At 34.2% G+C, this 23736-nt stretch overlaps 3 protein-coding genes across 3 annotated transcripts; 2 read left to right on the forward strand and 1 right to left on the reverse strand.

Annotated features, from left to right (window-relative positions):
- The first annotated feature begins 577 nt into the window (after positions 1 to 577).
- Positions 578 to 1975, forward strand: LOC104707450 (uncharacterized). Its single transcript, XM_010423806.2, has 2 exons — positions 578 to 696; positions 1665 to 1975. Exons 1-2 carry the CDS (start codon positions 636 to 638, stop codon positions 1934 to 1936), a joined length of 333 nt encoding a protein of 110 aa, XP_010422108.2. The 5' UTR covers positions 578 to 635; the 3' UTR covers positions 1937 to 1975.
- Positions 1976 to 4318: 2343 nt separating this feature from the next.
- On the reverse strand, positions 4319 to 5893 carry LOC104707458 (putative pectinesterase 14). The gene is made up of 4 exons (XM_010423817.1): positions 5718 to 5893; positions 5466 to 5637; positions 4802 to 5008; positions 4319 to 4702 (listed from the first exon to the last, which is right to left on the reverse strand). Exons 1-4 carry the CDS (start codon positions 5891 to 5893, stop codon positions 4319 to 4321), a joined length of 939 nt encoding a protein of 312 aa, XP_010422119.1.
- A 4380-nt stretch (positions 5894 to 10273) lies between these two features.
- Positions 10274 to 12113, forward strand: LOC147949814 (uncharacterized). The gene is made up of 2 exons (XM_087510643.1): positions 10274 to 11278; positions 11700 to 12113. The coding sequence occupies exons 1-2, from the start codon at positions 10274 to 10276 to the stop codon at positions 12111 to 12113; spliced, it is 1419 nt and encodes a 472-aa protein (XP_087366769.1).
- The last annotated feature ends 11623 nt before the right edge of the window (positions 12114 to 23736 follow it).

Raw genomic sequence — 23736 nt, forward strand, 5'->3', positions numbered from 1 at the left:
CAAATTCATTACACAAATAATGTATATGATTCATCATGATCGATCTTACTATAGTAAAATAAAAATGTAACATATTTCAATCCGTTACAAGTTATATCTATCCGTAAATATTTTCCCGCGTTGTAGCGCGGATCCGATCCTAGTTCCCTTATAATATTACAAGCCAAAAAGAAGAAGAACGTCAATTTGCACTGTACCTTCACAATCAGATGTAACTTTTTAGTTTTTATTTATTTTATTTTAGGCTCACAAAATCTCAAAATAAGTAATGAAAAATCAAAAAAAAATCTTGTCTACAAGGAAAGAATAAAAATATGTTGACCAAAAAAAAAGGAAAGGAAAAACAGAAATTAGTGAGAATGTAGAACCAATTGCCAAAAGAAGGAAACAAATATAAAACCAACGAAATAAAAGAAACAAATATGAATTAATTAATACATAGTATTGAGTCTTCCATAAAATTAACTCTTTTTTTTGTTTTCTTTGGAAACAATAAAAATGTCATACTAACATTTATGTGATGCATTCTCTCCTACATAGATTCTTAATGGCTTTGAGTCCGGGGCAAACACACAAATCTAAGTTCTGCATTAGTCCTAAGAAAATTGAAAGAGTTGGAAAGAGAGGAGGATATAATGGCTTGTAAGAGTTTGGTAATCGGCCTCATAATTGTTTCTCTTTTTGGTCTTCACCAATGTAAGAATTTGTTTTAATTTTTTTTCTCCTACAAATCAAAACTAACCATATACAGTAAAACCTCTATAAATTAATAATGTTGGGACCAAAATATTTTATTAATTTATAGTGATATTAATTTATCTATAAATTAATAATTATTAATTTATAGATATATTTTTAATAGTTTAAATTTTAAAAATTATGAATTGAGACAATTTTAACAAAAATTTCGGATATTCAAAATTTTATGGTATTGAAATTGAATTTTTAATATTTAGAAAACATTATTAACAATAAATTACAAATACAATAGACAAATTCACCTATACACATGACATACATAAAATTAAATTTATGAATAATAATATAGATTGTTGTATTTTAATAGTCAATCAAACTATCGAAATGTAAATGATGGATATCTAAAAATTGAAAACTTTAAAAAAATATAGCTATATTTATGACATGTTACAAAAGATTTTATATCATTATATTTTGAAAATACAACATAATAGTTGTTTTGTAGATATGAGCTTTAGGAGAAACATACATTATATTTTTTTTCTTTACATACATTATATATATGTAAATTTACATGATTATTAATTTATGATATTATTGGGACCATATTTTACATGGGGATTTCAGAAAAATTATTATCTTATTATCTTATCAAATTTTGTTATTTTTTACACTGGCCCGACTTGGGACTAACAAAATTTATTAATTTATAGTGTTTATTAATTTATAGAGTATTAATTTATAGAGGTTTTACTGTATATGCAAGGTTTTATTAGCATGTGTGTGTTATTTTCAATGTATATATATTTACATTTTGTTAAAGCCTTTTAAATGTACGTATTACACAGTACAATTAGTCCATACGAATTAAGTTTGTTACATGGAGACATGGTTAGTAATATTTTTTTTTTTTTTTTGTATATGAGCTAATAATGAAAGTATTGTTTGGTGCATAATATATGCAGGTCAAGAAGATTATGATTATGAGCATCCAAAGGGAATAGAAAGATGTTTTACGCGATTTGTTGGAAGGCCATATAGATTGGAGGATTTGTGCTGTGTCGAAGCTCCTTGGATTTGCTTCGCTGGCTACCTTACGAAAGAATGCACCAAGAGGTGCCCGCCTCTTCGAGAAGGTGTACCTCAGCCTCCACCGCCGCGAAAAGGAGCAGCGCCGTCTTCACACCTGCGAAAAGGGGAAGCGCCATCTCCATCACCCATGTCATCTCTTTTTTAATCAAGTCTTTCAATAAATAAATAAACCTTTTGGATGAAAGTATGATCTCTTAAAATATTTAATTTAAACCATCAGAGTCGAAAATAATTTTCCATATTAATCATTTATATTGGTTCTTAAAAAGTGCAATGACAAATTGTAAACAAATATCCCTACCTATTTTGCACATATAGTTATGAAAATTGGTCATAAATGTGAATGATCAATTTGTTTTATGAATTATGAGCTAACACAATATAAAAATATTGTTTGACATGTATGATATTTGCAGGTGAAGATATTGATCATCCGAAGGGAATAGTGTTATAAGAGGTGTATGGGAAAGTCATGGACAATAGAGTATTTCTGTTGTATCGAAGCTCCTCGGAGGTATATGAAAATAGTGTTATATGATATTTGATGTCTCACCAAGTGCACATCGCTGTGAAGGAGCACCGCCCTCTCTATGGCTGCGGAAAGGAGTAGCGCCGTCTCCACAGCCTTCTAGTTCTCTATAGATGTTTATATGATGATGATGCCCTATATATATATATATATGTCATGTCAAGTCGTCTTTAATCAGAAACTCCTTTTTTTTTTTTTTGGTGTAAAACCTTTTTGAGTTTTGAGTTGAACCGACCGTATGGGATCTTCGAATAATAATATACTTATTACTTATTTATGTCTTTACTTTTGTTTTAACTTTAGAGTCAGATATTATAATACTACTTTGAAATTGAATTTATTGATTTGATAAGTTCGATGTCACAAAAAAATTATTTTGGTTTGATGAAGACCAAGTTTTCATGTTGGCGTGCTAAGTCTCTTGTGGTTTAGTATTCCTTTTAAGTTTGAGAATTGTATTAATAACGGATAAAAGAAAAAACGGCGTTACCTGAATTGCAAGAGCCGACTGTTTCTATCTACTGTATACTCGATCGGTGTAAGAAAATGGAGAAAGTGATTGTTATAGAATGTTTGCAACGGATAAGGCCACAATGCGTAAATGAGGTAAACGTAGAGTCTTTGTCCCTGATCCTAATGAGTGTTTTCAGTTGGGTCAGAATATCCCAAATACATTTCTAGGAAGTTCTTGGAGATAGTTTAGAGTTTGGTAGAGATTAGTATACAATTCTAGAATGATATAACATGAGAAAACAGGTTGAAGCTTTTGCTTGTGGAGAAAGAAACCAAACCATGAGAAGCCTCGGCCATCACGGTTCCCTTGGCCTCCAGCTAGCATCTTCCTGTTATCGGTCTTTTACAAAGGAGTTTCTGGGCTGAAGGAGTCGTCATATCCAACATGATGGACTCATCGTCTACATTCAGTCCCGGCATTTTCAGTGTTGCAAACTGGTTATTTACAAGGCCTTTCCCAACCAATCCTTCTTTGACCAACCTGCATACACTAGGGTCATCTATGCCATCATCAAGGGAGGAACTGCTGTAATGTTTTTAGTTTCAGTTTCTAAGTCAGTAGGAGCGACCCTTTCAGTGTATGAAACTGTTGTAGTAGCCTCTAGTGTGGTTGTACCAAGAGTAGCCTCTGTCGTGGCTGCAGTGTCAACACCAGAGAATTCTCTAAAGTTGCCGCGGTATGAGAAGGTTCAAAATCAAGATTTGGCCCTGTTTCACTCACTAGCTATGCTGTGTTTGCGACAGTTCTTGGAGCTGTGGTTTTGATCTAGTGTCATAGATTGTGAACATTGTCTTCTGAATGGAATTAACGTTTACGCTGGATACAAAATTTCTTCTAGAGGATATGTTTATGGTAAATGTGTCAAAGAATGTTGAATAGATTGGATTCAATTCTTTTGCTCAGAGTTCCGTTTCCCCTTTGGTGATGATGCTCCTGGTTATAATAACTTAGCCTAAAGCACTGAGTACCCAACGCAAGTTACACAAAAGAAAAGGCAAGTCCACCGCTTTTTCCTGTATTATGCAAATGACACCATCACAATCCATGATCATTTATATACCTAGTTGCAGGACTTTTTGAATAACACAGATGATAGTGTTACTTACATGTGCATGCAAAGCTTCAGGGCACAGTTGGAGACTACTCCTGGTTATAATAACTTAGCCTACATCTGTTATGATGCTTTTGGTTTTTATTTTTTGGGCTTATCTTTGTTCTTTATGCTGGTTGAGTCCAAAGTGCTTTGCATCTAGTTATCATCCACACCGAGAGATTATTACTCCTGGTTTATAATGTTTTGGCCTAAATCTGTGATGATGCTTCGGGTTTGGTTCATTCAATCTTAATGGAGAAAACAAAAAGGCAACCAACAGAGGATTTTTTCACATGAGTCTTAAGATAAAAAGCAGTTAATCTTACATAGATTACTTGCATAAACAAGCATAAGTAAAGCTTGTAAATAATCTTCTTGATTTTGGTATGCTCTAAAGCCATTTCTCACCATCGATAAAGGAGATGTTGGTGAAAGGAGCCGCTTCCACATCCGTGAGTTGCTTCGCATAGGGAACTCGTTCACTATGATTGGCTCCAGGTCCGTAGCACCGATGTTCTCCATAATACACCGTCTTTTGTGTCTTGTGATCTCCCATGTCGTTCCACCCATCAAGAGAAACGACTTTTGACATGTATGTCTTGGAGAAGACAACTCTCGCATATGGTCTCCACGCACGCCCAAGCCAAACTTTCCCGCTTCCTTTAATTTGGCAATTCACAAAAACAAATCCGGTTCGACCTCTTAACGTGTCCTTTCCGTTTGCCGTAATACACCCGATTGTATTCTCCTTTGCTACGGAATGAATTATGCAATCCTGAAAAGGAGGAAAGTATATGGTTTCGGATGGTTAATTACATGTCAAAATTCTATGTGAAAAACGTTAATAATGATATTGTTGTATCTTTTTTCTTACCTCGTAAAGCGATCTCCCATTACCGAATATGAAGTCTATAGATCCTTCGATGAAACACTCTTTGAAGTAATGCCGTCCTTCTTGGTCTAATAGTGTGTCTTGGTTCCCATAGAAGCCACATCCATAGAAGGCAACTTTGTCACCTACAATTCTTAGAGCCACCGCTTGTGCATCGACTGCTCCGGGGTTGGGTGCGGGAGACGTGTTCTTATACCATGCAAATGACAAAACGTTAAGGGTAGAGAAGTTTATTAGAAGCCATAAAACAGGAAAAAAAAAAATCATTAGAGAGAAAATTTGGCTATACACATCATTAAATCTAACTATCCACCAACGAAGTAAATAATTCATTAGAAACTATAAAACAGAGGAAACAATATCTCAAAATTTTGTGTAAGAAAGAGAGACAATCATTACAAACCATAAAACAGAGGAAGTTTTTAATTAGATACTCTATCAAATTTAAACTATCTACGAAGGATGATACATCTCTTTAAAACCATAAAACAGAACAAAGACCACTTTAATTATTTTCCTCAGTATCTTAAGTTCCAAGCAAAAACATTTCTATGTTATTAAAATGAGACAACTCAACGAAAAATTCCATAGAAGTAAGTAAATTATACTTCAAAATAATATAAGAAAATCAGATAATTACTCTTACCTTGAAACTTATGTTTTTGGCCGTGAATTGATCTCCATAGAGAGCCACGGAGAAGCTTTCAAATGTTCCATGGGATGAAGAGGCTGTGTTGTTCCATTCAATAGATGTCCTTAAGAACCCCATACCTTGCATCACAAGGTTGTTCTTGTTCTTAGGAACAAAAACTCTCTCCCTAGCAAAAATAAAAATATAATTAGACACAACATCTAAATATTATAAACAAAAAGAAGAAGATGAGAGTGAAAGACTAACCTATAGATGCCAAAATCAATGAGTATGAGGGTCTTGGTTACACTTGAGCCAATGCTTGCATCAATGGCATCATGGATCTTTGTGAACCTTCCACAACCTTGAAGAGATACCTTGAACACCATAGTGTATCCTTTGGTTGGAAACTTTGAGAACTTAGCACATTTAGGAGAATCCATCTGAATTGGAGAGATAATGGATAGAAAGAAAATGAGGAAAAGCATGATAGAAATAGTATATCAAGAAGATGAAATGTAGAGAAAATTTTGAAGAGTTCAAAAGCTTTTTTAAAACTTGGGGAAGATGAAATGAGGAGAAAATTGTTAAGAGGACAAAGCTTTTTCTTTCTCTTTTAGAAAACTTGGGGAAGATGATGATGATGATGTTGGTCAATTAGTATCCCAATTTTCATTTGATATTTCTTACTGTCATCACAACTAAAAATTCCCTGAATTTTCTTAATTTGTTTTAATTTTTAATTTTTCACCTCTTCAACTTCGTATGCAATGTTTCTATATTCAGCAATTTATGTATATGGTTTTGTAGTTTAGGCATTTAAGAAATTTGAGACTCATAAACGTCCTTATGAGTTGGTGTCATAGCTTTTTTGCACATGATGCTTTTAACGCTAGTTATCTAATTTTAGTGTCTATTTTCGTTTCTGTAAACTAAATACTAGCATACATTTTGATTCTGCACAGTTGAGAGTAATTGATATCATGTACAGAGAAATAATTCTTCCATGATTAATGTTGTATTTTAGAAGCTAAGGTTAATGTGTAATTGTTCTCAAACACATAAAAAAAAATCTGATTGTTGTTTTGAGAAAAGTTCATTGAAGACCTAAATTATTAACACACAATACAAAAATGATATTTGTGTATGAAAGTTTACAAATACAAGTTGGGGTTTCTTCAAAATTTTGGATTTTTGGTTTAATTGATATCATATACAGTGACATAATTCATCCATGATTAATGTTGTATTTTACAAGCTAAGGATCATTTAAAAAAAATAGTGTGTATATATAATAATATTTTATGATCATCTTCCAAAAATAATAAAAGATTGTGAAAGTTTAAGTGTAGTGTACAGATAGACTGAAAATAAGAATCATAAACAAAAAAATTATAGAAAACCAAACCAAAATGGTTTGTTTGCAAGAAAAAAAAGAATAAAAAAAAAATTGTTTATAAACCAAACCGAGCCTTGTTTAAATATAAACCGAACCAAATCAACCTCAAATATTAAAGCTTTTACTACAAGAATAGGAATACGCGGGAAAATTTTAAAGTCATTTAATCATAATGCTGCGGAGAGCATTGCTAAACCGGACGTCAATGATTTGGATTCGGTTTAGAACCGTTGTGGTTAACAAGAAAAATAAAATAAAAAAAGGATGTAGTAGTCAGTAACATTTTTTTTTTGTTTTTGTAATGAAGTTTAAAAAGATACATTTTCATCACATCTATATAATGTAATCATCATTTGGACTTTTACATCGAGGGAAACTGTCAATGATCGTCCCTTACCCAAAGAAAAGATTCCCTGATTTTTATTTTTCTTTAACCTCTTATGAAATATTGCCATTTTGGTTTAGTATAACAGAATATTAAATGGTTTTGTAGTTTGTGCAATTAAGAATTCTTACAGGTCTTTGAGGGTTGCTGTCTTTACAGAACTCGTGATGCTTTTACACTCATCTTCTGTTTTTTATATATTGTTATGTAATAAACCAACTAAATAAAGGCACACATTTTATTTTCAAGTATTTTGCTTTAAAATAAACTTCGTTTGGGAAAATCTCACAAAAACTTAAATTCTCCATACATATTTGTTTATGAAATTAAAGTTCATAGGGTACTTAGAGATTTCTTAATTACTGTATAAAAGCAATATACAGTATGTGTAAAGATTGACTTTTTCACCAGCACAATAAAAAGTCAACCTTAATAATATTCTACTCATTTAATTTAGGCTAACGAAAATCCCAAAAGATGAAACGAAAACTTGGTAAAAAGAAAAGGAACATATGTTTGACAAGAGTAAATGTATTAGAAATATAGAAAAGATTGCTAAAAAGGTGGTAAATAGGAACATCAAAAGAAAAACTGACCAAACAAAGGATATATACGAATTGATTACATTGTATTATGCCGTCCCTATATAATATTCACATTTTTTATTTGCTCACAGTATGTGTTTTTCTATATTAGAGAGTAAATATCATTATACTACCCCATAAGACACATCTTTTCTTGTTTTTGGGCAACCACCCATAAGACACATCTGCTGAATTACAAAATTTGCATGTATGAGGAAATAACATACAGTCGACAGCTGCTGCTGACCAGTGAAAACAAAACCATGAAAGGTTAGTGTGAGGCCTTTGGACCATCTGAAAAGTAATAATTTTTGACGTAGGTTTCATATTTACCAATTACGAAATTAATTTCTATATTGTTGGTAGAAAAATAACCATCTCTTAATGGCATATTACCGAAATTGCCACTGTAAATTAAGACTAAACAAAATAATCTTAGCAGGGTGAAAATAAAAAACAAAATTAAGAAAATACGCGGATCCTACAATACCCTCGTCGGGCCCAATGTTGAGTGTTGAACCGTCTTTAAACTGATTCATTTTTTACCCGAAAGATACGTTTCTCTTTGTTCTTCCGAAAATATTATTGGGCCTTAAACTTACTTATGGCCCAGTTCAAAATAAATCCATGCATTCATGCAATATAACCGGTTCGATATAGGACCAAAATCTCATATAGAAGGTTCGACTAAGCTATAGTGTACATCCGGAATCGTGTTTGCTGATAAGAAGGTGAAAGCATAGAGTCTTGCTTAAAATATTCTACTAATTCTTTGTTCTTTGTTAACTTTTACTGAAATTTTCTTATAAATATAATGTGTGTAAGTATGCAAAATTAAACCAAAAATTTACAATAGCGAGATAGATGTCGTCAGAGATGTAAAGTAAAGCATGCTGTTCCTTTTTGAATGGGGCCCCACCTTAACAAGGCCCCAGTACGAAGAGAGATCAAAATACATGTCGTCAGAGATGTCGGCTCCAGTACGATACGGCACGAGTTCCAACCAGATCAAAGACAATGTCTTTTGTTGGAGAGACTTCTTGAAACTCTACGCACATCCTCTTCCTGATTATCTTCCTTAGTGGCCTTCTTCTCCCCCCCCCCCCCCCCCCCCCCCGACTTCAGGTCAGATTTCTCACATTCACATTTTTTTTTTTTTTTTGGTGAACACATTCACATTTTTTTCGTTTCCTAAAATATAGATATTTTAAATAGTGAAATTCCAACAAGAAACTTAACAAAGACAATTTTAACACATGTGTTTTAAGTATTAATTAAACTCGAAAACAGGTAGTTCAAAGGTATATGTACGTGTATAACTCTTTAGACACACAGGTAGAATCTTTTACCAAACTTCTATTTTGGTCACAAAGTGAATACGCGATATAATCTAAAAGGCTATGGCGGTTCCCATAAAAGATATGTATGTAAGTGGCGGCTTGTGAATCTATAGAGATGAGTGGGATTATTATCATACTACTAAATAACAAAGAAAAGGTCACACAAAACGACTTATTTATCCTCAAGTGCTACATCGCACCACCAAAACTAGCAGTCACGGGACTACTTTACATATCACGCGTAATATATAAATATATAACAAATCATTCCTATATATTCTAACATCGTATAAATCTACCAACATGTATGCAACTAAACTTTATATGTATAAGAACAATGAAAAACACGAGTTTGGCGGCTACCTACGCTAAAGACACGAAAGAGATGTTCGAGATAAAGGTGAAAGCCATCATAGAGAGTCTTGAAATCGATGGAGGAGTTGGAAGAGGGAAGTCAGTTGATGGTGGTGAATTGTTATCCGTCTTGTCCAGTATATGGACACCGATTTTGCCACTTTTCTTCAATATGTTTCGACTCGTGAACCTAAGTGCAAGAATTTTTTTGAATCACGCAAGATTCACTGTATAAGATAAATAAAACTACCCTTTTTAATGTTAATAACATTGAGGTGAATTTTAAATTGTGTTATAGACTTACGTCATATATATGTTTAAGAGAAATAATTAGAACAAAATACAAGCCATACCTTTCATCTTCATGAATATGATTATGACTTTCTACAAATAGAAAATACGAGACTAGACATATATGACATTCTTCAGTTTATAGCTCTGTTATTTTAATAGTAGTATTTTGTTCCAAATAGAGTATTATGTGGGATATGTCCTCTTTATGTAATTAGTCTATACTTATGTCTTACTTTGGTAATTACCTTTTAAATACTTAGGTCAAGGTTGTATACTGTATAAAAAGGCAGTGGCCGTTCCACTTGATGAATAAGAAAACCTTTTGATACGATACAAGGTTTTTGACATGGTATCTGAGCAAAACCTAAATTTTTAGGCTATACGATTCTCTGTTGCTTACTCTGTTTCTTTGATCTCTTTTTTTACCTTAGTATTTTTTAATTTATTCTCATTGATATACTATTTTGATGTCGGGTATACTCTCTGGCACCGGTGTGACGGATGATTCCTCTATTGTGAAAGAGACACGGATACGCACTGCAGCAACTCGGCGACGGATTGATCTTTATGATCTGTCTTCCGGTGATAATCACGGTTCTGTCATCTCCCAACCACAAATTCGTGGTCCTAACAATGATGAGTGGGCGATGAATCTACGACTTGCTTTACGCGCAAGGAAGAAATTTGGGTTTGTGGATGGATCTATTCTCAAACCAGCTGACGACTCTGAAGATCTTGAAGATTGGTGGGCAAATAACGCGATGGTTGTCTCTTGGATTCGGCTGACGGTGGCTCCGAATCTGGGTAGCTCCCTTTCGCACCATGAAATAGCTCATGACTTGTGGACGCACATACAAAAGCGTTTTTCAGTCAAGAATGGACAACGTGTTCAATGGATCAAAACAGAACTTGCGAATTGTCATCAGCGGGGTCTAGCTGTTGAAGCATATTATGGGAAACTAACTAAACTCTTGACGAGTTTGGCAGATTTCCAGCGAGCAAAGACCATTGAGAAGATTGCTAAAGAACGAGAAGAAGATAAATTACATCAGTTTTTGATGGGGCTTGATGAAACGATTTATGGTCTCTTCTTTCCAGAGATCCTCTTCCCTCTCTCGATGAAGCTTACCAGGTTGTGGCTCAGGACGAGGAGTCTTAAGAAGGTTGGTCGTATGATGGAAGAGCGGCATGATGGGGTTATATTTGCTGTTCACACGACTTCTCGCCCACGACAACATGTCGAACACAAGGATCCAAATGCGGTGTGTACGAGCTGTGGGAGGAATGGTCACCTTGCTGAAAATTGTTTTTGGAAAATAGGTTATCCCTGGTGGTGGGGAGACCGTCCCCGTTCCAAGCCTACATCACAACAGAATTCTTGGAGTGTTGATCGTCGAAATTCTTTTGCTTCCACACAGTTTTCTCCCTCGGTTTCCCCATCCCCTTGGGTAAAACGACTTGAACCGGCTCGGGTAAATCATATCACTACATCCAAACCTGCTGTTGCGGCCCACACTTTTCTCACTGATGCAAGACCGGATCGGTTTTAGTGGATTGAGTGACCAAGATTGGAAAATACTAAGGGCTGTTCTTAACGAACGGAAAGGTGATTCTCATAAGCATCTATCGGGTAAGTTCTTTATTGAATCTTGGATTATTGATACGGGTGCTTCTAATCACATGACCGGTAATGTTGATTTTCTGTTGGATGTATGGGATATGGCTCCCATGTTTATTAAACTGCCGGATGGTTGACTTACCGTGATTACACAGACTGGCAGTGTTCGTTTAGGTTCTCAACTGCGGTTGAATAACATATTTTTCGTTGATGAGTTGCAATGTCACCTTATTTCCGTATCACAATTAAACAAAGAAAGTGGTTGTCTTTTTCAGCTGTCTCATAAGATTTGTGTTATCCAAGACCGCATCACACTGAAGATGATTGGAGCAGGTGAGGAGCAACATAGACTTTATTTCTTTAGAGGTTTGGAGGTCACACATATGGCACAGTCTGTGGAGAAGCAGTCTTGTGATGTGTGGCATCGGCGATTAGGTCATCCTGCCTCTAAAGCTATGGAGTTGTTGAAATTGTCGGATTCTAGTATTAGTAGTGGTTTTGATTTTAAGTCTTCGGATGTTTGTATTCGTGCAAAACAATCCCGTTATCTTTTTCTGTTGAGTATTAATAAAAGTTCAGAGAGTTTTGAGTTAGTTCACTGTGAATTATGGGGTTCATATCGGACTACCTCCATTTGTGGTTCTCGATATTTTCTAACGATACTTGATGATTACTCTCGCGCTTTATGAATTTATTTGTTGCCAAAGAAAATGGAAGCACCCACTACTCTTCGGAATTTTATCTTTCTTGTCGAACAACAATTTGAATGCAAGGTTAAGACCATTAGGAGTGACAACGGTTCTGAATTTCTATGTCTTACAAATTATTTCCGGGATAACGGAATTATTCATGACACATAATGTGTTGGTACTCCTTAACAGAACGACGGTGTTGAACGTAAACATCAACATATTTTGAACGTTGCTCGGGCTCTTCGTTTTCAAGCCCATCTTCCGGTTGAATTTTGGAGTCTTTGTCTCTTGACAGCGGGTTATTTGATAAATTGTACTCCCACGCCTGTTCTTAAAGGGAAAAGTCCGTTTGAAATTTTGTATAATCGTTCTCCTCCGTTGACTCACTTATGGATTTTCGGTTGTCTTTGCTATGTGCATAATAAAAACATGGCGGTGATAAGTTTGCAATGCGGAGTAATCGCTCAGTTTTTATTGGCTATCCGTTCGGGAAGAAAGGATGGAAGGTCTACAATTTGGACACTGGGGTCATCTCGATATCTTGTGCTGATGTGTTCCTCGAGCACGAGTTTCCGTTTTCTACGACAAAGCTTGATGGTTCATCATCGATCTCGCCACTATTGTTACTCCCGGCAAATATTGAGGATGGTTGTTATGAACTTGCTCCGGTCTCTCCATCTCCGGCTGTTCTACCTCCATCGTCTCCTCCTGAACAGATACTCCTATATCCGGTTGCTGATACGTCTTTGCCTGCTCCCACGACCGTCACTCCTACTCCTGCATCTGCTGATTCTGTTTCACCAGTCATCCTTCCTACGCTACCAGATGATGATGACACGTCTAGTATACACTCTCTCGACTCTGTTTCGGAAACAGAGGAACAACCTCTTGATGTACCAGAAATACAAATGGGAAAAGGTTGTCAAGCCAAGGTACGCAGCACTAGGCTTCATGACTATGTTACTAACACTACTCATGTCGGTTCTGATAGTGATTTTGTGGACTCTACGTGGTATCCGATAGAAAATTATGTTGATTGCTCTCGGTTTTCTGCTCCTCACCGCGCCTTCCTCGCTGCCATTACTGATGGTGTTATTCCTAAAACGTATGCTGAAGCTTTTAAGAATGAACATTGGCATGAGGCGGTTAGCGGCGAGATTGATGCACCTGAAGAAAGTGGTACTTGGACTGTGGAGACATTGCCTGAGGGTAAGAAGGCTCTTGGTTGTAAGTGGGTGTTTACATTGAAATATCGTTCTGATGGGTCTCTTAAGCGTTACAAAGCTCGTTTGGTGGTTCTAGGTAATCACCAAACTGAGGGTCTCAATTATGACGAAATCTTCGCTCCGGTCTGTAAGATGGTCACGGTGAGATCATTTCTCGACGTCTCGGTTTCTCGTAATTGGGAAGTCCATCAGATGGACGTCCATAAAGCATTCCTGCATGGGGATTTGACCGAAGAAGTGTTTATTCGTTTACCTCCGGGTTTTTGTACGAGTGACAAGTCTCGAGTGTGTCGCTTACAAGTCTCTATATGGTCTTAAACAGGCTCCGCGATGTTGTTTTGTGAAACTCTCTTATGCTCTTCTTGACTATGGTTTCACACAGTCTATGGAGGATTACTCTTTGTTTACTGTGGTTGATGATATTGGTCTTCTTCGTCTTCTTGTTCTTGTGTATGTTGACAATTTGATTGTCTCCGGTAGTTCTGTGGCTCTAATCCAAGAATTTAAAGCTTACATGAGTTCCTGTTTTCGAATGAAGGATCTTGGGATATCAAAATATTTTTTGGGGATTGAGGTTGCTCGAAACTCATCTGGCATGTACTTGTGTCAGCGGAAATATACACTTGACATTATTTCGGAAATGGGTTTACTTGGTGCTAAACCTGTCTCTCATCCGCTTGAACAGAATCATAATTTGCAACACGCGGTTGGTCAACTTCTACCAAATCCATCTCGCTATCGTCGTTTGGTTGGTCGGTTGATTTATCTTGGTGTTACGCGTCCGGAACTGTCTTATGCGATCCACATTCTTTCACAGTTTATGAATGAACCGCGTACGGAGCATTGGGATGCTGCGATACGAACAGTTTGTTATCTTAAGGTTCGTCCGGGTCAGGGAATTTTCTTGCGTGCGGATTCAGATTTGTGTTTAATCTCTTGGTGTGATGTGAGGACTATGCTACATGTCCCCGTACTAGTCGTTCCCTTACGGCTTGGTTTATACAGGTTGGCAGATCTCCTATTTCTTGGAAAACACGCAAACAGGACACTGTCTCTCGATCTTTTGCTGAGGCCGAATATCGAGCAATAGCGGATACGGTGAGTGAGGTTCTTTGATTGCGTGAGTTACTTAAGTCTCTTGGTGTTGATTGTTTGTATCCCATTCCTCTTCATTGTGACAATGATTCTGCTATACATTTGAGTCGCAACCCGGTTTTCCATGAACGGACGAAGCATGTTCAGAAGGATTGTCATTTTATAAGAGATGAGATTGTTCGTGGTGTTGTAGCTCCTCTGCATGTACCGACAAAATTACAGTTAGCGGATATTCTTACTAAAGCTCTTGGTGGTCGAGAGTTTGAAGTTTTTCTACGCAAATTGGGTTTTTGTGATCTACATACTCCAACCAAAAATTTTATAAAACTATTTGACACAATTTTTCGAACCTCCGAGAATTAGTTATATTTCAAAGGATGTACCAAACCAAAATATATCTATATACATGAAACTAAATTGACATCATATTTGTTGAATCACAGATATGTTTATGTTAATTTTGTTTGAGTGTGAAGTACATTTTTGTCTATGATGGAGATGTGAATTGGTGAAAGGACTTTCCAAAGAAGTAAGTAAATTTCATTAATGTTTTTTATAATGAAGAGTCATGGAAACAAGATCTAATGATTAACATTTAGTAATTAGTAAAAAATAGTACAGTATATTTTAGTAATCAAGTGTAACTATATATATTTCGATTTCAAAAACATTTAAACAACTCTGAAAAGCTTCAAACCATTCAACTATTTGTTGCATTTCAATCAACAAATTCTTTCATTTCCTATTAGCCACACATATTCTTATGATTCATGACTAAGTTATGTTGCATTATCTAATGTATTGTATATTTGTGTACATATGACATATAAATGAATGCATAAATATAGATATATGTAGACATATCATATATGGTATAAGTGTTAAATAGCTAAAATTTGCACAACAATTGCTTAACATTTGCTTAAAACATATTTAAAATATGCAAAAAAAAAGGACTAATTTTTTGCTCTATGTAATAAGATGAGACAACTAAATCAAAATTTCCAATGAGCTAATAAGTATACCCAAAATAAGAATACAAAAACAAAGAATCATACTTTGAAGCTAATGATCTCAAATTTCCAATGAGCTTATAAGTATACTTTTTGCATGAAACCTACACTACTACAAGAGACATAACAAGAAGAACATAGATTTGTATAGAATACCTTGACAATGATGAGGGTCTTGTACTTGCTTGAATCAGGGACAACGTTGACAGCTCCCTGGACATTGCTGAAGTTACCAAGGTTGAGATAGATGTAATTGCACAGATAGAGAAAATGATTATGGTAATGATTATTATCATGATCAGGAGTTTAGAATTGATGAAACACAGAGAGAAGGAGAGAGAAGAAGTTTAAGGTGAGAAACGAGAGAGATGGAAGGTAAGTGAAGTGCATTACTCCATTACTTCATTACCATTGACGTATGCTAATCCAAAAATTGCCTCTCAAACATAATTTGGAGCCTTGTGGTTTGTTTTGTATAATAATCCAAACAAAAACATTCTTCTTTGTAAGAAATGTGAACCTAATACGTAACAAAAAAAAAAAAAAAAAAAGCTCCGCATCTACAAAATTTGCACGTGTCTGCTGTAAAAACTCATTTAAAACCTCCTAAACCCTTCATTCTTTAATCCATCTTTAACCAAATACATGACTTGCTTTACCTCAACACAAAGGATGAACATACAACTCGTTGGGTTGTTTCAAATCAAAATCCAAAAACATGTCAGAAGAAAACTAACCCATTCTTGTCGTAAGCAATGTCATAGATATGAGGGGTGGCAAGGTCTACAAGTCTCTTCAAATTGGCAAGACCAGAAGGGTGGCTAGAGAGAGCAATAACTTTTTAAATTCTTAGATTTTTTATTATCCAGCCACACGGTCTATTATAACCAAAGTACTTAACATATACACTAGTACTAATTTATATATTATTGTGAATCAATTTCTTTACTCGACGACCCTGGAACAAAACCCCTAATTCCAAATTTCCAAATGATGAATCTTATTCTATGACATTTTTTTCTCTTTGATCGTATTATAGCATTTGTTCATGATGAATCAAATATATTTTGTACAATGCACTGTTTATACTTATACACATACATAAACCCCGTATATATAACATTAATTTATTATTGATGCATAGAGAGAAGAAAGATATGCTCATATTCTTGATATAGGAAATATGAATAGCATAGACACGCGTGTGATGGATATTAAAAACTTTTTTTTTTTTTTTGATCAAATGGAGATTAAAAACTTATGATTCTGTCTGTTTGCTCATATTCTATCTGATCATCAATTATGTATTGTTCTTTTTAGCCACTAATGATTAAGAACTAGGTTCTATTTTTTTTCTTCTTTTTCATCTCTTCCAATTTAAAAATTGTCTTTCTTTAGTCATATCGGTGATACGTATTATGTCTTTTTAGTGGAAACGGTGGAGGTATTAAATTCCATAAAATAAATAATAAAATAAAATTCTAGTTGGTCATTCAATATATATCCAGTGTCCAGTGCCAAATTCTTCTTTTTAATTATTGCCATGCATGCATGTTTTCAAATACAACCTAATAAAATACTACTAGCGTTAGCGTATATTTCGTTTCATCTAATTAAAGAGCTTTTATTTTGGCTCTCATATCATTTTTAACTAGATATTTTAAAACCTCAATACCATACGTACGTACGTACGACTCGGACCTCTTTAAAGACATCGCAATGTCGATTTGCCTAACACATGTATACACTATGAATGAGTTGGAGCTGGAAATTCACATCTTTGCTTTTGGTTTTCTTACATTGATACTCTCCACTCATCGTATTAGTTTTTTTTTCACTGAGATGTTCTATTCTGTTTTATATTTTCCTCGCCCTGATTAATTTGTATTTATTTCAAATACAGTATGTTGTTTTGTACGTTTAACAAAACTGAACAATTAACCCCAAAAAAAAATGTACATATAATATTTAAATTGGAAATTAATATCTAATAAAAATTACCAAAATATGTTATTTTATTTAAACCAAAAATAATTTTAGGGGCATGAAATTTACGGGATGAAAAACTCTCGGGCGCCCACAAACGATCCAAAATTCATGTTAGCAATCTTGTTCTGATTAAAATGTTTTTTTTTTCTTCTTTTTGTATCTATTGCATACTCTAATCAGTTTTTTCCTTTGTATCTATTGCATACTCTAATTGGTTTATTACACCTATGAATTACCTTGGACAACCTATATATGGCAGCCGCATATCACAAATGCTTTATACCTTCGTATATACACCGGATCATAGAGAGGTGACTCAACAAGATTGTTACATTTAAAACCATGTAATTTATTTAAGCCTGTAGTAGGGTCATCCTGGAGGTTTGGAGACAATGACTAGGATACGTGTTTATCAAGTAACTTCTATTGACAACTTTCAAGCCGTGTAATTTTATAAACACCTCTCTTTCAGAGAAACTAGTGACACAATGCAACAAAGAAATTACCAAAAAGAGGAGCTTGGCAGCAAGTTAGGAGCGACTTATTCGTTACTCTTGGTTAAAATGACCAAATATGAGAAGCTAATAATGTCAAATTCCAAATACAAAGGTAAGGAGACCAGGAATTTGGGAAAGTTTGCTTGCCTGAAACTGAGAAGGCACAGATTGAAAAGTAATCATCAAAGGTAGATCCCCAATTCTGATTAAAAAACTTAACGTTGTCATGGCCACCAAAATTAGTTTTCACCGGACCATCCATAACACATAAACTACTAATATATAAATAAAAGAGACCGAGAAAAATGTCAGCCTTTTGCTATAGTGATTGAATGAAGAGAGGAAGAGATACAATCATACAAGGGGTGATGACAGAAAATAGAGAAATGCAAGTATAAGTAGTAGAAGCCGAGAAAAGGTTCCAGCCTGGGAGCCTATAAGCATTTGAGGACTGAAAAGAGTTAAAAGCAACACAAACTGTTGAAATAATCTCCACAGATCACATTTTGGACGAGGAGAACTGTTCACATAACAAACCAATTTTTCTTCCAAGAATGTTTAAAAGGAATAGAGGTTTACACCCTACAGATTGCAACAACTTCAAAGAATATTCTATCACATACAAGTAAAGAAAAATGATCTCACATACGAGTGGAAGAACTAATATGGCTATATATCTATGTATACATGGTTAGCTATATCTTGACTTGGAGCTATGATGGAAAGGCTATATACGGCTAGCTATATCTATCAAACATGGAGCTTTGAGGATGAAGAGAGCTATCACACTTAATAACAAGATGTTTGTCCCGAGGATGGTATTTGAGCTAATCTCTCCTTTGTTCGATCACATACACAAGCTGAGAAGGTAATTCCCAACGCTCTCTCACAAACCTGATCAATAGGTGTTGGAGCACATAGTTGCCGATTTGGTTTGTGTGGAGAAAAGATCCCACACATCTGATAGATGTGAAGGGACTTAAGTAATATATAAACGGTTAGGGCCTCTCCACTTATTGTCAATTGGTTTTGAGTTGGAAGCCTATAAAAACCCTAATTTAATATGGTATCAGAGCCTACACACGCTAGCCCGTTAATCAATCCGGCCCAGATAGAAGGCCCGATCACCCCATTAATGATGGCCCAAAGAAAGGCCAAATTCCATCGAGATAGCTGAAAAATATAGAACATTATCTCGAGGGGGCGTGATGGATTCTGTTGAGATTAACGGTTAGAAGATCCATTATCTCGAGGGGGTGTGTGGAGAAAATATCCCACATCTGATAGATGTGAAGGAACTTAAGTAATATATAAAGGGTTAGGCCCTCTCCACTCATTGCCAATTGGTTTTGAGTTGGAAGCCCATAACAAACCCTAATTTAACAGTTTGTAACCAAGGAGTTAAAAGATGGAGAGAGTTGAGCAGAAACACTCCAGCATCAATCTTTGTCTGCATAATCAAAACAGGCTCTCACAAGATAGTTGGAGCATGGATGAGTAGACAGATCAAAGAAATGCCCAAAAAGCTTCTCATTCAGAGCAGAAGCAGCAAAAGTATCCTCCTCCTTGGAAAGAAAACGTTGCAAGAAGAAGCTCCTGCAGAAGGTTTACAAAGAAGGGTCAGAGTTACAGAACAAGAGGGAACAAAAAAGACATACAAAAGAGAGGCAAGTTAAGAAGGTAAATCAAACCCACCCTTGTCTTTCTAAAGACAGACACCAAAAACCTTCATGCAAAGAAGACACAAAGATCTTGATGATAGGAGTAGTAGCAGAATCAAGGGGGGGGGGGGGGGGGGGGAATTGAGGTTTTTCAAACCAAGATGCTGTCCTCCAATCTGAAGTAGGTGTGTTGTGAGACACACAATTATAGGATGAAGATCACGAAGAGTAAAATCGTCACTACAAAGATGGTTGAGAAATTGGGCGAGATCCCTAGAACAGAACGGATGAACGATCAAGCTTTGCAAGATGAAGAAAGCCTCTCCCTTCATCTAAGGACAAAAGCGGAGAAGATTGAAGAGTGTTTGGCGTCTGAATAAATGAAAAAACAAAATGAATTGCTGACAAGCTAAGATGTGTTGGATACAAAAAAAAAAAAAAACAAAATTAAAAAAAAAACAAAATTCTGTAAAAAAAGCAAATGAAAAAAAAGAAAATTATGTGAAAAATCCAAATGAAAAAATGGTAGAGTATGCATATAAATGAAGATTTGGAAAGATTTGCTCTCAAATTCAACCACACATAATCACTATCCAATCACAAAATCCCAAAAATCAATTCGATTTCACTATCCAATCACAAAAAATCCTATAATCAAATTTCATCATAAGATTAAAGAAATCCAAAACTTACTTGGACTTGGATCATCATCCTCGTTCTCAACCTTCAACAAAAACTTTGTAAAATTAATTCCATTTCACTATTAAATCACAAAAAATCTCATAATCAAATTTCAATACCAAAACAAAGAAATTGAAAACTTACTTTGACTTGGATCGTCATCCTCGTTCTCGACCTTCAACAACTCAGCGACCTATGTAAATTAATTCGATTTCACTATCCAATCACAAAAAAATTCCAGAAACAAATTTCAACACTTTTCTAGACCGTTAGAACTTTTTTTTTTTACGAAAAGATCTAATCCTAAATAAAAATAAATAGCTATGTATTTATTTGATAATATTTTTGTTTTCTTTGAATATTAATTAATAATATTTGTATTTAATTTTTCAAAAGGAACTGAAGCTTAGTTAATTAAGAAATAGCAATTTCAGTTAGTGAAATTAGCGCATAAAATTGGCATCCAATGTAGTGACGTGAAAATGAAATAAAAGGCAAATATTAATTCTCACTAATAACAAAGAATAGAAAAATGACATACAAATTGCAGCCTTCTGTGTTTGGTTACTAGAATCAAACAAATTCTTTACAAGATGAGATCCGTGGCTGTCCTTAATATTGTATTATATATTTTTTAACCATTCTTTCTTAATTTTTGTTTATTATATCTTATTATATAAACTTATAAAGTTTGGTTCTCAAAGTTAGTAACTCAGCAGATCGTGACACGTGTTAGCTTTAATAATCAAAGATCAAAGTTAAAAACTCACCGGATCGTGACACGTGTCAGTTTTAATGATTAAATATCCAAGTTAGTAACTCATCATATTTGTGATACGTGTCAGTTTTAACGATCAGAAATCACATATTAAAGTTAGTAAGTCATGAGATCGTGACACATGTTAATTTTAACAATCAGAAATCACATTTTTCAAGCTTGGTAAACCGATGCATAAACTAATTGTAATCTTATTATATTAAAACAAATTTTGTTAATCCTAAAAAGAAAAGGATTGTAAATACAACTTTTTATATAAGCAAATAGAGGATGACATATTTTTCACCAAACAAAATAATTTTGACTAGTTTTATTTTTCAGAGTAAAATTTTCTTCTTTGCTTTTTTTATTAACCTTTTGTTTGACACATCATCGTTCTTGAACAAGTCTCGAAGGCAATTTGTTTGTTGTTTCACCGTTGTTTCTTTGAATTTTGTTTCGTTTCTCAATTTCATAATGCATACTACTCAATTTTTGACTTTGAAGTGTTAATAAAGTTTCTTATGCATAATAATTAAAGTTTTTGGGATTAACAAATTTTTTACTGTGTTATTATTATTTATATTAATTTGCAGGGCTAGTAACATAAAAAAAAAGATGAATACACAAATGCAAGATAACAATAGAAAATTATTAATTCTAAAAAATATAAATACTCACTTCTATATAAACATTTATTGTCTCATATTATTCATCTAACGAAATAATTTATTCAAAAATATTGCTTTCAACTTTGTCTATTGGTCAAACCTTTTTAATTGGAAGACAAAATTTCTTTTTTTTTTAAACCAAATTATATTCCTACTTTCTACCTTTTCAGTTTGGAATAGGTAAGATTAATATGTTGACCCAAAAAAATGGAAAATTAATATATGCATCTTCTTTTTCTAATACTGTGTTTTAAATTTTATTGTAGTAGTTTCAGATTTGCTTAATTTAATTTATATTTTCATCATTGAATTATTTGAGATTCAATGATGAATTTATATTCACCGTGCTTATAATTTTCTATTATTTATTAATTATGTCAAATTAATTTTTCTTTAATTTCTCAATCTTGATTGGTTGATCATAGACATTTTTTGTGCAAACATAATTGTTATCATTCGTTCAATCTCAAAAGAAGATAAAGAGGAGAAGATGATCAACCTAATGGTTGGATAAAATAGGCTAATCAAACACAAGCTCACAACAAACATAGATAGATTGGAAAAACATAAATCGTTGATGATAGATCAATAGGAGTTTGGAGACAGAGGCTACATGATGGTGTATCAAATAAACTTTCATGAAATACATTGGGATATTAAACATTAGTTACTATCAAAAGATTTTGTGACGTTGGAAAATGGTTTTTAGGGCATCTCCAACCCTACTCTATTTTAAAATCAAATCTCTATTATAGAACAACATTTGCTCCAATCCTACTCTAAAATAGAGAAAAATATAGGATTGCTCTATATATAGAGCAACTCTATTCTCACCTCTATTTTTTTACACTACCTCTATTTTAGAGTTGAAAATAGAGTAATACGTTGGAGTAAAACAGTGCTCTATTTTTGAGTTTCTCTATTTTAGAGAAAATAATAGAGATATACATTGGTGATGGTCTTAGTATCATTGGTTAATGGAGCAAGCCACTTTAAGATAGGCAAAAGACGTGAACATGTTCTCTCCTCACATGAGGGCAGAGCCGAGGTTCTCTATATGGTGGTAGAGGTTTGACGCAAGGTTATCTTCCCAAGGGAGAAAGGTGGAGGAGGTTGGACGAAAAGTTGTTTTCCCAAGGGAGGAAGGCGGAGTGAAGGTTCTCTCTATCGTGGAAGAGGTTGGACGCAGGATTTTCTCCATAAGGGAGATGGGCAGAACCGAGGTTCTTTATAGGGTTAGTCATACACTATTATGATGTTATTAATTTTTTATTTAAAATTTTGTTTCAGCCAACAATTTTAGTGATTAAAGAAACTATGCAAAACTGAAAGTAAAGAGACATATAATAGTTGGCTTAATTTGTTCATATAAACGTTTTCTAAGTGGTGGTAAATAATAAATTTGTAACATACAGTATACCTAGGTGTAAAAAATACATTTTTAATGGTAAATATACATAAAATATTTGTATACGGATATAAATCATTGTATTATAGCAAAAAAATAATTATAAATAATGTACAATAAATTTTAATATATTTTTATTAAATTTTCTTTTATTTGCAAAACTTTAAACCCGCACATCGGACGGTCCTTATCTAGTATATAATAAATCCTACTTTTTTATTAGTTACATAACTAATGAATGGACTGTACTGTGTAGTCATCGGAGGAGGAGGAGATGTTTGTCCGGTGAACTTGAGAAGCAAGGATTATGTGCAGTTCAACTTCGAGGCATAAATAAGGTATTTTTATCTGATGTCTCTAGGTTCAGTCGCGCTAAGAGCTTGGCCATTGCACATACTCAAATGAGTGTCTCTATCTTTTAATAATATTAAAACTAATACTAATCTCTTCACACCCATGTTTTTAATTTTTATCTTCCCATTGGTCATCTTTGGATGTCTAATTTTTTTATTAAAAATGTGTTTAAAGTATATTTTTAAATGTTATAAATGTTGATTATATAATGTATGCAATATTAGGAAAATAAAACTAGGCGAGATCTCATTCTCGACTGTATTCATCA

This window comes from Camelina sativa, chromosome 1, assembly GCF_030686135.1.
Source record: "Camelina sativa cultivar CO46 ecotype springtype chromosome 1, ASM3068613v1".
Classification (NCBI taxonomy): domain Eukaryota; kingdom Viridiplantae; phylum Streptophyta; class Magnoliopsida; order Brassicales; family Brassicaceae; genus Camelina; species Camelina sativa.

What these genes read in the sequence shown, in the direction of transcription:
- LOC104707450 (XM_010423806.2), top strand. Translation starts at nt 636, where the DNA reads ATGGCTTGTAAGAGTTTGGTAATCGGCCTCATAATTGTTTCTCTTTTT. An exon ending in TCTTTTTGGTCTTCACCAAT is followed by an intron (nt 697 to 1,664) that starts GTAAGAATTTGT and finishes TAATATATGCAG; the next exon opens with GTCAAGAAGATTATGATTAT.
- LOC104707458 (XM_010423817.1), bottom strand. Translation starts at nt 5,893, where the DNA reads ATGGATTCTCCTAAATGTGCTAAGTTCTCAAAGTTTCCAACCAAAGGA. An exon ending in ATTGATTTTGGCATCTATAG is followed by an intron (nt 5,638 to 5,717) that starts GTTAGTCTTTCA and finishes TATTTTTGCTAG; the next exon opens with GGAGAGAGTTTTTGTTCCTA. An exon ending in CCAAAAACATAAGTTTCAAG is followed by an intron (nt 5,009 to 5,465) that starts GTAAGAGTAATT and finishes GCATGGTATAAG; the next exon opens with AACACGTCTCCCGCACCCAA.
- LOC147949814 (XM_087510643.1), top strand. Translation starts at nt 10,274, where the DNA reads ATGTCGGGTATACTCTCTGGCACCGGTGTGACGGATGATTCCTCTATT. An exon ending in AACGACTTGAACCGGCTCGG is followed by an intron (nt 11,279 to 11,699) that starts GTAAATCATATC and finishes TGTCTTTTTCAG; the next exon opens with CTGTCTCATAAGATTTGTGT.